The sequence below is a fragment of the Colletotrichum aenigma genome (genome assembly GCF_013390185.1).
Source record: "Colletotrichum aenigma strain Cg56 chromosome Unknown KSG_Cg56_contig03, whole genome shotgun sequence".
NCBI classification, from domain to species: domain Eukaryota; kingdom Fungi; phylum Ascomycota; class Sordariomycetes; order Glomerellales; family Glomerellaceae; genus Colletotrichum; species Colletotrichum aenigma.
The window spans coordinates 1,198,935-1,212,738 of record NW_023500909.1 but is presented as its reverse complement, the minus strand read 5'-3'; the positions used below and the strand labels follow the sequence as shown (position 1 = coordinate 1,212,738).

The 13,804-nt window shown below is 53.6% G+C and overlaps 2 protein-coding genes across 2 annotated transcripts; one reads left to right on the top strand and one right to left on the bottom strand.

Annotated features, from left to right (window-relative positions):
• Positions 1–132: 132 nt before the first annotated feature.
• CGCA056_v004301 (Arylacetonitrilase) lies at positions 133–1,309 on the top strand (the record flags this gene model as incomplete). Its single annotated transcript, XM_037319556.1, has 2 exons — positions 133–625; positions 684–1,309. 2 exons carry the CDS (start codon positions 133–135, stop codon positions 1,307–1,309), a joined length of 1,119 nt encoding a protein of 372 aa, XP_037180597.1.
• A 4,840-nt stretch (positions 1,310–6,149) lies between these two features.
• Positions 6,150–8,729, bottom strand: msy1-1 (Mechanosensitive ion channel protein Msy1; the record flags this gene model as incomplete). The annotated part of the gene is made up of 1 exon (XM_037319555.1): positions 6,150–8,729. One exon carries the CDS (start codon positions 8,727–8,729, stop codon positions 6,150–6,152), a length of 2,580 nt encoding a protein of 859 aa, XP_037180868.1.
• Positions 8,730–13,804: the final 5,075 nt, after the last annotated feature.

The following is a 13,804-nucleotide window of genomic DNA, read 5'->3' as shown; positions in this document are numbered from 1 at the left end:
GAGATCCGGCAACATAAAAGATCGTCTTTTCCAGCCGTTTGAAGTCTCCCCTTGAATTCTACACCCAGCATTGCCGCTATCCTCCGGCCTGTCTTTCTCATTTTATTGTAACCCTTTGAAACCACCTTCAACATGTCTATTCGTCAATGGAAAGCCGCCGTCTGTCAGTCGGAGCCCTGCTGGTTCGACAAGGACGCCACTATCGAGAAGTCGCTCAAGCTCATCAGGGAAGCCCGCAGCAACGGCGCGTCCCTCATCGCATTCTCAGAGGTCTGGGTCCCCGGGTACCCCAACTTTCTCTGGTCGGGAAACTACAAGGAGAACATCCCGCTCGTCCAGAAGTACATGCAGAACAGCATCACGGCGTACGGGGACGAGATGCTGCGGATCCGCCAGGCCGCCGCTGAGAACAAGATCTATGTCGCCTTTGGCTTCAGCGAGCGTGTAGGTGCTAGCTTGTACCTGGCACAGGTGCTTATAAACTCCGAAGGCAATATCTTGCTTCATCGGAGAAAGACAAAGCCGACCCATGTCGAGCGGACCATTTTTGGTGACGCCACGGGCGACTCCCTGACCACTGTCGTCGACACGCCTCTGGGCAAGATTGGAATGCTGAATTGTTGGGGTAGGTTCTTTCCCCGGGTCTCTTCTTTGAATTGCCATCCCGCTGACCCCATATCTAGAGCATCTGCAGCCTCTTCTCAAGTACCACACCTACTCCCAGGGTGAGCAGGTGCATATCGCCGCATGGCCTTTCAACGGCGAATTCAACGGCGGCATCGAGCCGTGGTCGCTGTTCGGCGAGGCCAATGAGCTCACGGCGAGCCGCATGTACGCCCTCGAGGGCGCCGTATACGTCCTCTGCACCAACCAGCCGCTGTCTGCCGAGGGCGCCCGCCTCAACAGCGAGGGTCAGGGCAGCGCCGACATGGACAGCTTCATGCTGAGTGGTGGCGGAGGCCGGGCCGCCGTTTTTGGTCCTGACGGCCGTCAGCTTACGGAGCCCACGAAGCCCACCTACGACGGCCTTATTTACAGCGACATTGACCTGGACAAGATAGACTATGCCAAGACGCTGACCGACTGCGTGGGCCACTACTCTCGACCCGACCTACTCCGTCTCGTCGTGGACGACCAGCCCAAGAACTTCGTCACGAGGGTTTCGTCGGACAAGCCCACCAACTCGCCCTACATCTCGACTACGGGGGACGAAACTCTGATTTCGACTCACAAGACACTTCGCGAAATTCTTCGGGCTAAGAACAGACTGGAGGATAGTGAAGGGTCCGTCGATGTTTCTCAAGCTTAGGTATATCACACAGCTAGCTCTGGATTGTAGCTTCTCCGATTCATACAAAATTTTAACCGATCCGAATGTCTTGACAACAAATTTGAACATAATTCCACTCGCATCCTCCCTCGCGTGAACAAGTTGTGCTTCAAATATACTTTTGATATGCTCTACCAGACTTTTCGTAAGTGATGTTTGGCATCCACTCGTTTTACGACGGTCTATGATGCATGAATTTTTGTTCTGCTCTTATCGTTTGAGGCATTTGACCAAGATCACAATTCTTGTACCACCCTCGAGCCCACTAACTCGATCTTTGAAATACCATCGTGGAAAGGTCTTTCCGCCCGCGCCATCAAACTTTGTGCATCATGCACTCGGACTCGGGAAGTAAAGTAGCACAGCAGGCTGGAGTTTGCGGAGTCCTCAGCCACTGAGTGGCTTGGCCGTCAGCCGAGTGTCACACGACAGAGAGGACGAAGAGCCTTCCGCAGCCACGATTAGTGAGCATGTCTCTGGAGATTAGTACATCGAAGTAACAGATAATTGAGGAGGTCATCAGGGTGACAGCCAAATATTCGCGAAGGGGGGAAGATCCTACCTGCCGTGCCTGTGTAAGGATATGCTGTGCTTGCCTTGAGCTCTCAGCCTTCATTTGCCAAGGATGACTGCTTGAATCCCCGTACCACATCAGCTTTCAGCACTGTTCATCTCTGCATTCCAGCCTCATGGTACAAGATGCCATCGGTTGCGAAAGAGGGAGCCGGAATGAATACGAATTTTCGTAGGTCTTTTGCAAAATTGAAGCAAATAACAAACTTTTGATATACTGCCGTGTGGTCAAATTAGATGCTACCAAGAAGCTTGCCTATAGCTTTAACATCTTGGTATTATAGATTGCTTAGATACCTTTCTTCAGACAGTCGATAGGTGATGCAATCCTTTTATATATGTCGGGTTCTTTTGCGTTAGAAACATGAGTATTGGGTCGAAGACATGATGTGGTGATCTCCTGTGTGAAACGCTGCATAATTGCTGACCTCGTACAATGCGTCAGTGTGGTTTCACGGCAATGCTCCAGACTAATATTTGAAGCGATGCGCATGCTATCTAACGAGAGCGCCTGTGATAAATCGACGTCGCTATTTACGTGATACGTGATCTACGCATATAGACCCTCGCATGCGACTTCAAACAAAACTTGATTCCCCGACTTTCTATGCTCCATTACTTCTTCACTAGCTGCGACTGAGCGTTTAACAACATGGCCACAACAGCATCCTATCATTCAGTGAGCAACGTGGAGACCGAAGGTACTCCAGACCTTGAACACCAGTCAACCGCACAACGATCACAAACTGATGGTGAACACGACAACGATTCTGGGACCGAGTGGGGACGGAGCCCCAATATCGAAGGAAGTAATACCGTGACGTCAGATCCCAAAGATGAGGAGCACACCAAAGGCTTTCGTCTTAGTCCTGGCTTCATCGATCAAGACTCATGGGGAATCAAACTTCTCTCATGGACATGGGAGATTGTCCTGACAGCCTTATCGCTCTTCTTCATCGTTATGGTCTTATAAGCCCCATTTTTTACCTCGGCTGTCGATCTAACATCGTGCGAAGCTGTTTCTATCCTTGCCCTCCAACTTGACCAAAAGGTCAAATCATCCTCGGAGTATGGTGTGAGGCTCGAAGAGATAACACGCCTCGGCCCAAACATCCATCCCATTCTGTTCGCCATGGTGGTAGCCAGATTCTATAGGAACGTTGCTCGCTGGCATCTTGAACGACCAGGCGGTATCACAGTATCATCACTGGAGCAAATTGTCGGCAGCCAAAGCTTTGCCAGCGCTCTAGAGCGATTAAAAATTGTCCGGGCGCGGTTGTTACTAGGAGCTCTTATTTTGTTCAGTTGGGCAATGTCGCCCTTGGTCGGTCAAAGCCTGCTGAAACTACTCCATATTGACGGGAAGGTTTCTACATACTAACGCTCAGTATTCTACGACAACAGGGCACATCAGCATTCCAATTATTTCGACATGGACTGGTACGATGTACAAGCGGCGGACATTGTCCCAGCATTTTATTCTGCCAGTCTCCTCTCGCCTAGAAAGCAACAGCAGGCGTCTATGGATTTATGGGGACGACCGAAAATCCCACAATGGCCCTTGGATCCGACACAAGATGCTGAAGGGACCTGGCTTGAGATTGACAACAATGCTCTTGAGTCCGGGAGGGACTACTATACGTCACTTAGAGGGATTAATATGCAAGGCCTAAACTTGAGTGGCGACTCAACACAATACGATTTCGACTTGGACTCCAACTACATCAGTCTCAATTGCCCTATGTTTACGGACGGGGGCATCGCGAGAAGACCTTGGGAAGATTACGTTTCCTGGTGGCAACCTCGGCCATGTTTTCTGGGGAAAGAATTACACGTGGTCAGATCGACGACCAAGTTTCGAGACCAAATTATCATTGTCGGCCGACGTTACCCAAATCCCACCCCTACAGAAAGCCGCTATCTACGAAACCGCATATCTTCTCTACACAAGCCAAGGAGACCCAGAGAATCTCTCCGTTTGTTCCGTCTTCAACTGCACTACTGCTACGATCAACCTCCGAACCAGCTTCAGATGTACAGCGCAAGGTTGTGCGCCGCAGCGACAGCGTCAAATACGAGATATCCCGCCGATGGAAGCAGGTGAACACTACCGTCGATTCACTGCGTTAGAAAATGCCATGGGGCAGTGGTCGCATTTGACACAAATGGTGGTGGCCAGTTCATCGGCAACCGACAATTACATTGCTAACGACGAAAACGTTTACGCCAATCAGAAAGCTCAAATCTAGAAAGACATCGATATTAACATGTTCTCAAGAAGGATCACCGCCGCTTTCAATACTGTTTGGGAAGTGGGAATGGACTCATACAATCTTACGAAATCATCCTTGGCCATGCCTGAAGACCCAACCACCTTCTGGACAAATCGAACTCGGGCAACGATCACCACGACCGAACCGGCATACTACGTGAATCGATCGCGGGCAGTTATCCTAATTCTTGCGACAATCTTTCTGCAAGTTCTCGCCATTTGTGGCCTTGTCCTGAAATGTTTGATCCGCGGTCCAGACATACTCGGCTTCGCTAGCTCTCTCACTCGGGACAATCACCATGTGCCAGTATCAGGCGGTTCATTCCAGGGCGGCGCAGAGCGGGCTAGGTCTCTCGGAAACATGCGAGTTCAACTTACAGATGTTCAACCGAGAGAAAAGTCGCGGCTACATTGCGTTGAGTGCCGTGCCTTTGGTTGGTTCCGCAGGAGAAGGCGACAAGGCGTACGAGGAAGAGGGGAGTTTGCGACAGTTGAAGAAGAAGAGAATGTACATGTAGCGCTGTATTCGTCCAAAACAAATTCTTGACCAGCTCGACACTCAGACCGGATCTACCCTATCCTTGTCACAATAATGAAGAAATCCCGCTCGGAGCTCTGCTAGACGTAAACCGTCACCTCGGTCGGTGATTCGGCATCCCCGACACCTTGATGATTCCCACTGCCACCACCAACGCCACACTCACTCTCCCGTCAAGCCCCATGGGTTACAATCCGATTGCATCTGAGAAACCAAATCAGCTGACCGCGCCCCGACCGCAAAGAGGCGTTTACTTCTTAATATAAGAATCGTCATGTGAGGAAAGTCTCGCTAGATATAATGTAAATTCCAGTTGAATGACCATGGCACCCGCGATCTGGGACTTGATAACGGCGTACTCCGGGGCGTAGGTTTCTTCTCACACTGGGAGCATAAGCCGCAATTGCGATCCAGCACCATTCGTGGTTCCGTTCGTGCCTCATGCTCTTCGCCACAGAGAGTGTGATCTCACGCGTGACTCGAATGAACATGCACCTCGTCAACTTCGATCCCATCTCACAGGTGCAGCTTTAGCAGATGATTTGATACTTAAACCCATTCAATCCTTCCTCATCTTATGTCAGATAACACCCATAATCACTGAACCCAGCTATCCCAACCGAACCCCACAATGAAGTTGATCCTGCTCCTGTCCGCAATCGCTCTCGTCGGGGCCTCCAAACGTCCCGACCCAGTCCCACAAGCCTCTAACGACACAGTTCCATCATGGTGTAAGTAAACCCTCCATTCCCGTAAACCTCAGAACGTGCCTTGTCTGACTGAAAGTCTCACTAGGTTAACGGGACATTGCGTCTGGGAAGAATTGAGGAATTCACTGTAAATGCGGCAACATGCGTAAGCCTCCGTCTAACCGTTCTTGGCAGGGTCCAGAACATACTTTACTGATAGGCTAGGCTGGTGCAGGCGGTTCTGCTACGCGAACGGAAGTTGGCAGCGAGAATGATAATCTCCAGGCTGGCTATGAGGGGACGCGGGAGGTGGAAAGTGGGAAGTCACGGCGACAGAGGATCGGCACCAACGATGAATTATGAATCGAGATCTCTATTGGGTATTCTACCCCGATTTCTTCTATCTGCTTTAAGGAAAGGGTCGTCTCTCGCCTCTTTCGTAACTGCGTACCACACTTTTAACCAATTTCTATTCCGACGACAACCTGGGAGACTGGGTCCTCAGTAATCGCTACGGACCACGCAATCGTCCTCCGTCGTCCCCCGTCGTCCCCCGTCGTCCCTATCGTCGTCGTCCTTGTTGCTTTTGTTTCGCTTCGCTATGAATATTCGGATTATGAATACCGCATTAAGAATAAACCCGTAAGATGATATCGAGCCTTGCCACACATGTGGAATATGGCTGAAAGGAATGAATGTGGAATGGAGAAGGTCATAACGTGGCCTGAATGGCACTCCTGGCATCGTTTACACGATATCACCTGTCCTCGCCCTGCTGGAACTGCGCGGCCTACCCCAAAACTTACGCCGTTGGGATCCGTTACCGGAATCCATGCTCTGTCGTCCGGGGTGCGCGACCGAACTGCTGCTAGCAACAGGCTCAAGATCGACACGCTCTCGAATACTCTGCAGACGAGAAACGTGGGGTTGCTGTGCCTCCCTACGAGATTCGAAGACGTCCTGGAAGTCGCTCCAGTTGTCGTCGATAAAAGGAACGTTGCCGCGCGAGTCGGCACGCGAGCGAGTAGCCACCGCGCGGTGGGGAACAGATCTTTGAGAGTGGCCCCCGTCGGGAGTCGCGGGCGGGCCATCGCTGGGGCCTGCATTGCTTGCGGAATTGTAGGATGGGGGAGGGGCACTGCCAGTCCAGAACAAGGGGTACTCGCGGGAACCACCAGGCTGCACCTGCCAAGGGCCCTGCATGCCAAGGTCGCGGATCTCGGCCATGAGCTGGGCCGCAAACTTGTTGTGTCTCTGGAGACGGAGCAGTTCGTTCTGGAAGTTGGTTTTGTGGAAGAAGATGAGGTTCATCGTGAAGGACTGGACTTCGTTGAGGGTTCTGACTTCGGTAATGATACGAGGCTGGTAATCGCGCTTGTGGTCGAGGCAGAAGTTGAGCATGCGGGACTTAAGCTCCTCGATGAGAGCCGGGTCAGTGCCGAAACCAAGCTTTAATTCGATGGGATCGGCGAGACCAGCAGAACGACGCTGATTGAGAATGAAGAGGGTGTTAAGCACGCTGTTGGGAGCTTGAACGATGTGACCCTCCATCTTCTTGAATTCGGTGTACAAGAGAGAAATCTCAGTAACGTAGTAGTCGTCGCCAGTTCCGAGAGTGCCCGTGTTGCCGTAGACGGTGACGCGGTCACCGACATCGAAGGGGTGCTTGACGAAAACGAAGATGATGGACTGGAGAAACTCCTGAGCGGTAGCCTGAAGCATCCAAGCGAGACCGAGGAAACTAGAGCCAGCGGAGGCAAGGCCGGCGGCGGCAGAGCCAGAGAGGATAGAGATGAAGACGATGATGGCAATGATGACAATCATGAAGAGGAAGACCTTGTCAAGCTTCTTGATGACGGAGTCGAGATCCTTCAGGGAGGCAGCAATGGCCTTGCGTTCCAGGTGAATCTCGTTGCAGGTGCCCTCCATCTCGGCCATGGAAATATCACCATTCAGATCCTTGTCAAAGATGCCGAAAGCGTGTTCAGCCTCCTCCGCGGTCTTGAAAGCAACCTGCATGTCTTCGAGATAGATAGTGTCTTGTCCTTCCTTGACCAGGCTGCGAAAGATGAGACGGGCCAGTGCGTGGGCAGAACCTGTGTTACGCAGCATCTCATAGACAATCTTGCGGGCATGGTTGAAGGCAACCTTTCGTCCTATGAAATCGTTGCCTACACGGGCTGCCACGCCTCCAGCCTTGTTGAAGGCGTAACGAACGTTCTTTCCAACAACGCCCATGGGGGTACGGGAACCTGAAGGACCCCCAGTCTCGGTCGTCTGCCAGATGGAGTCCTCGCGGGCGATACGCATCTTGGAATGTTCGTAAAGATGGACCAAGTGGTCGATATCGCTCTTGTTGGTCTCGATTCTCTGAACGTAGGTACGCTGGTGAAAAGACGTGGCGATCCATTGGATGCAAATCTTCTCAACCCAGTTGAGGGCAGCCAACACCAGCAGTGCGATGATAATCTTGCGGACGATGTCGATCCACTGAAGTTTGGGGAGGTCGGACGAATCGCCATCGAAGCCGTCCGGCACCACGCGGTGGTCCTCGATAATAGGGGAGAATGAGCAGAGGATGGCAAGCATCCACATGAAAAGGGCAGTGTGAAGCTCGAGACCGTTTCCGACATCCTTCCACTTCTTGTGGTTAGACGACCCCATTACAATTGCAATGCCGCCGAATATGAGGGGGATGAAACTCGTAATCATGCGGGAAGTCCACAGAGAGCACCAAAGAACCTCGAGCCAGATACCGAACCAAGTCAGATAGACACCGGTTGCGCCTCCGACGGTGGCGCTGTCGGGGTTGACAACAAGAGCACCCATGAGAACGGGGATAAGTAGCAGAGCCGCTCCGGGGATCATATAAACCGTGTATCTGAAAAATCGGGGAAATTTTCGAAGCCATTTCCAAATGGCGAAAGCGAAGGCGCCGGCCTTCTTTTCTGGCGGTGGTTTCTCTTCCTGTTGATTCGGGTTCAAGTCGCCCGCGAATACGTCTTCGGGTTCACCCTGATGGGTTCTTCCCTTGTGGGAGCGACCCTCGTGTTCCTGATTTGACACGAACCGCTCGGCGCGCAGTATTTCCAGATCATCGTTCAAGCGAGACGCCTGCTCCCTCGTGCCTGAGGGAGACATCGTCTGGGGCCGCATATCGTCATCACCCGGCAAGGGCAACAGCTGGTCCGTGTTAAGCCTCGACATCTTTTCGCCCTGCGGGGGCGGTTGGGAGGGCTCCGTCGCCGTTTGTAAAGAGTCGGATGTGTAGGCGGAGCCCTTCTCGTCGTGCACGTCCGAGTCGGAGCGCTCACGATTCGTTGCCATGCTGGGCGGGTTGGCCGAGTTGGCCGAGAGTCTGGATGAATGAAGACCGGGGACGACGGCGGACGACGACAGAGATGGAGGATGAAGATGAAGACGATACCAGAGACGGGGGTGGTATTGGGGGCGGAATGGTAATAAAGCCCAATTGACGTAGGATTAATAGGTTTTCTGGAGAAACCAGTGGAAAGGTTGAATGACGAAATCCAACCACCTGGATGAGTAGGAGGCGACTGTTTGGTCTGGAACCGTTGCGGTCGCTGTATTTCTCGGTGTGTCAATAACACCGAGATCTGAGCTTAGATCTGACCTTTTCGGCCAAGAGAGGTGAAGTTGTCGGTCGGGTATTCGGCAGGAGCAGTCAGTCCTCTTTCCCCGTGGGTGAGTACCTGGGAGAAGGTGCCGATGGGGAAGGAAGAACAGGAGGGACAGGACTGGGGAAGGAAGCTAGGAAAGTTCTGAAAGGGAAGGGACGTGTTGATGAAATATCTTGGGTAGGCGCGACCGGGATGGTACCAAAAGGGTAACAACACCAGTAAATGGCAATCAGTCGCGGGAAGGAGCACAGGACAGTGGGACTGGAACTGGGACTGGGACTGGGACAAGGACAATGGGAAACCCAGCGCGGAGCGGAAATCTTAGCATCAAGGGCGCGGTGCGGTGGCAGCAGAGGCAGAAAAAAGCTCCAGCACCTCCAGTCTTTGCAAGTCCCTGGCCTTCTCGGTCATTTAAGAAACAGGGACTCTACGAGGGAATTATGGAGACCTCATGGAGTCTGGCCGTGGTGTGAACCTACAACCCCAGCAATCCCGTGTTTGAGCTCAATGAACCAAGAGCGCGCGCGCTGGGACGTGAATGGGGGGATCCAGTTTATTCCACGCCTGCATCTCTCTGACTCTTGTCGTCGACGGTCGTCCTATCGACTGGCCTGCCTCTGCACCCTCCTTGACGGCGGCGGCCAGAAAAAATTGGGTGACAGGATGCTGATCTTTGCTTGGGGTCCGTGGCTCGCTGGTGGCTCGTCATAACATTAAAAAAGAATAAGCGGGTCCTCTTCTTTAGAAGCACTGCCAAATGTCAAATGGAACCGAGCAGAGAACCGAGTTCGCTTCCATTGCATCAGGGAGCTTGGGCCGATTGCGATGGCTGTGACTGCGGCGGCGGCAGGCAATGGATCATGAACCACGGCAACGAAGACTTACGACGACCACAACATCTGCTGCAGCAGCTCATCCAATCTTCCATCCGACCGACGTGAGACGGTCCGGGCCCTTCCATTTGACAGAAACGACCTCCGCGGAGAGCGACTGGGTTGGACGATGCTTGATGTTTTTCTTCTCTCTTAATGCCCATAACCCCCACCAACGTGGCACCGGGATGATGCTTCCATCGTTCCAGAACCACAAGCAATCCTTCTGCCCATCCACAGGCTACAGCCCGCGGAAGTCAACATCCAGGGAGGGAGCTGGAGCCCAGGGAAGTAAGGAGCTTGGGAGTTTTTTTTCTTCTGTTGATTCTGCAATTCTGCGAAAGGGGGGGGGGGGGGGGGGGGGGGGGGGAGGGAACCCTGAGTCCAAATGGAAATATCTCTTTGCCCCGTCAGGTTGATTGTTCGGGGGCACCGCAGTGGGCGATGAGGCGATGGCTGGGAGCCGCGTTGTAACATTGCAATCAACTGAAGCGAGTTTGTATGGGTTCCATTCTCTTCATTCCTGGATCCCGACATCTACGCCGAAAGTTTGAGGGGGGGAGGCAAGCTCGCATTCTGCAGCATTTGCACCAGCCGCAACAGACATGCATCCTGAAGCTTGCAGACGCGCATTAAGGGAGGTGCATACGTAGGCTGGCTAAGGTAGCTGGAGTTGCATGCATTTGATTTGATGCATCGTGTGCTTCCTGCCGCCGATCGACTGCCGTGACTGTCTCTCACCTGGAAAGCAGGCGCACCTGCCCTCAGACTAAGGCAGGTCGACACCTTCCTTTGGCCATCTGCCATCCCGTCGCGCCTTCCGCCATGTCGCCTCACTGTTTCCTCGCGCTTTCCTCGGTCCACGGCAGGCCTAACCTGCAAACTCTCTAGCGCCTCAATGACCGTCAACTTCACACCCAGAGCACCCACCCGTCGTCATCTTCGCCATCACCAACACCAACACCACCATCATTGCACATGCACTCTGCGGAGACCATCGTCAGTCCCATCCACAGCTCCTGACAGAACTCTGCGTTATTGGATTCTCGAACGCCGGCAGCAATGCACAAGGCTGGCGACCCACGGTCACCTGGCGGCCGACAGCAAAGCTGAAAAACAGTCCCACTGGGAATGAACCCACGATCTACCATGATCGCGATCCTGTTCGCCATCCCACGCGTCTTGCACAAACACCCGCACACTTTATCCCTGGCACACCCGGACATTGAGACACTGAGGCTCTCGGCCGCGTTGCACTGAACCGTCCCTCCTGCGAACAGACACTCGCCGATCACCAGTGCAACTACCACCGGCCTTCCTCCCGAGCAGCGACAGCCACGCGCATATGAAGGCGTGCCAGAAGCAGTCGAACTACACATGGCCGCCACTACCTCCCGGTGCCATTGCAAGCCACCTCAACAGAAACCCTAGCGCGATGGCGGCGGCGTGGGTGCTTTAATCACGGCGGAAAACCACCGAAGAGGCCGAGCATAACCACCGACAACGCCAGCCAGTGACGACAGATGTATTTCACAACCTGTCCAAAGAAACAGAATACCTTTGCGAGGATGGGAAACTACGAGAGTCCGAGGCGCGAAAACAACTGTCGAGCAGCACTAATCAAAGACCAAACGGGCCCAAATACGAGAACCGCCGCCAATCCATTCCTGGAGCAGCACCCTTCGCAGAACCGGCGTGTCTTGGCAGCGGCATCCGCTGTCGGGTGATGCGCGACACTGCTCGACGACTGCTGCTCCATGCTCTCCAATCGCAGACAATTGTCCACGGAACCTTGATCGATCCCGTCCACAGTCACTGGCAGCAGCCTGCCCAGCGTTTCCTCCTTCGGAATCAGGACGCATTCACGCTCTGAGGGAATTCATTCGGCGCGGATTGGGAACCCCCACTCTCTGTCGACCCACCCGCCACGGCTGACGTCACCTGGTCCTCCCATGTTCCGCATTCGAAGACGGTAAAACTGGTCCTCTGCCCGTTTTTCTTTCCCCTGCCAAGACTCCAAGGACCCGGCGCTGAGCCCCTAATCATGTTCGGCCCACCGACCCCCGAACCTTCTCATCCACTGTTTAGATGCTCCGATGCCGTCACTGTCCTCCGTCCCTGCTTCTGGCGCGTCCACAACAGTCCGACGACATCTTTAGGCACGGAGTCGCAGTCTGTCCGACTCCTCGACGCTCCCCCAGATTCTCTGGGCCTGGACTCTCTTCTCCGCGGGTCCAACGCGAATCTCGGAGAACCAGATCCATTGTGAATGCAAGTGTATCACTCACAGATGGACGACAACCAAGATGACAGCAGCGATCAGATGCAGGGAGCCCGAGGGTATCATGAACTGCTGATTCATGCTCGATGCCAATGTTGCACGACGCAAGCCGTCTGCAGTCGCATTTTCGGCCGTTTCAACCACCACCATTTTCAAGACCAACATCAATCAGTCCGTGAAACAAGACCTTCTCACGCCTCACCACCCATCCATTTCCAAGAAACGCCTTCTAGCGCCTCCAGAATCCGACCCTCCTGAAAATCTTTCTTTTCGTGCTCCTCTAGCTGCCTTAGCGCGTGAGATATTCCGACCCTCACACCCCAAAACCACCACGTCACCGACGGCTTACCATCTTGGGCGTCCCGCTCGTCCGTCGGCCGGCTGCTTTGAGATCTTTTGCCACCACTGTCGCGAGTGACATTCCGGCGGCAAGGCACTGTACCACCCTCGCCAGGCGTGGGAGGTATGCTGGATGCAGGTACCAAACCTGACTTTGCCTTCTGCGCCGACGAATTTTTCTCTCGCCCGAGTTCCCAAAATAGCATCCAAGAGGTGTGCTAGAAAATTGAAGTTGGTTTCGATAGAATAGAAAGGCAACTTGGCCAACGTGTGAGCCTCAGTTCATCGCAACTCAACCGTGGCGATGCAGCAAGGCATCTTGGCAACGAACACAGGCCAAGAGTCTCCAATTCAGGTCACCAACCTGCGGAGACGACGACACATCAGCAAATGTCGTCATGGCCGAGCTGCGAAGCAGCGCGCGAAACCACTCAGATGCACCAGAGGCATTCCAGCTCTCATGTCAAGCTTTGTGATCCCAGGCGCGAACTGCGCACATCTCCCGAATAGTCATCCCACGCCCGCCTTCAACTCCCAGCGTAGCGCTGATCGGCACGAGTCCCAACTTGACAACTCAACAGCAAGCAGCTTCCCTGGCCCAAGCGGCCGTCAGGGCAGGGAATCAATCGTCGGCAACCGCCACATTCCCGCCCGCTTTTTCACAGTCCTTTTCTCACGGCCGATCTTCAAGCCCTCGCAACCCTGACCTGACACCCATGGTTTAGTTCTCAGAATAAGATGAGAGAACTGAACCAGACCGCCTAAGCCCTGTTCTACTCGCCGAGCTTCCCGGGCGAATGAGAAGACGCGGCCCAGGGCCCGCGGTGTCTTGCAATCCCAACATCACGCCGCATTCCCGGGCGTACCTTGCCCTACCAACGCGCCCTGTCGCTCTGTGAACCCACCGGGGAACAAGCAGCCGCCCGTCTAGCGCAAGTGGCTGAACAAGCCCAATCGAGAGCCGCGCGATGTTTCTTCACATGCGCAGGGTCACCTAAAACCCCTAAACCAAGAAGTCCACGTACGACCGTGTGCGCGATAACGGGAATGAGAAAGGGGAACCAAAAAAAAAAGGGGGATCCAATGAAGAGAGTTTCCTTATCTCTGCGTCTGCCCGCAACAGAGCACACTATGCATCATGCTGTCTCGGGCCATGCACCCTTGGATCTACTCTAGGTGAGGTTACTAAGCTTGCGCCATACGGACACTTTGTGATACTTTTGACTACAACCACCATTTGCTCTTGGCGAGACGGTAGCTGTTCCCAGA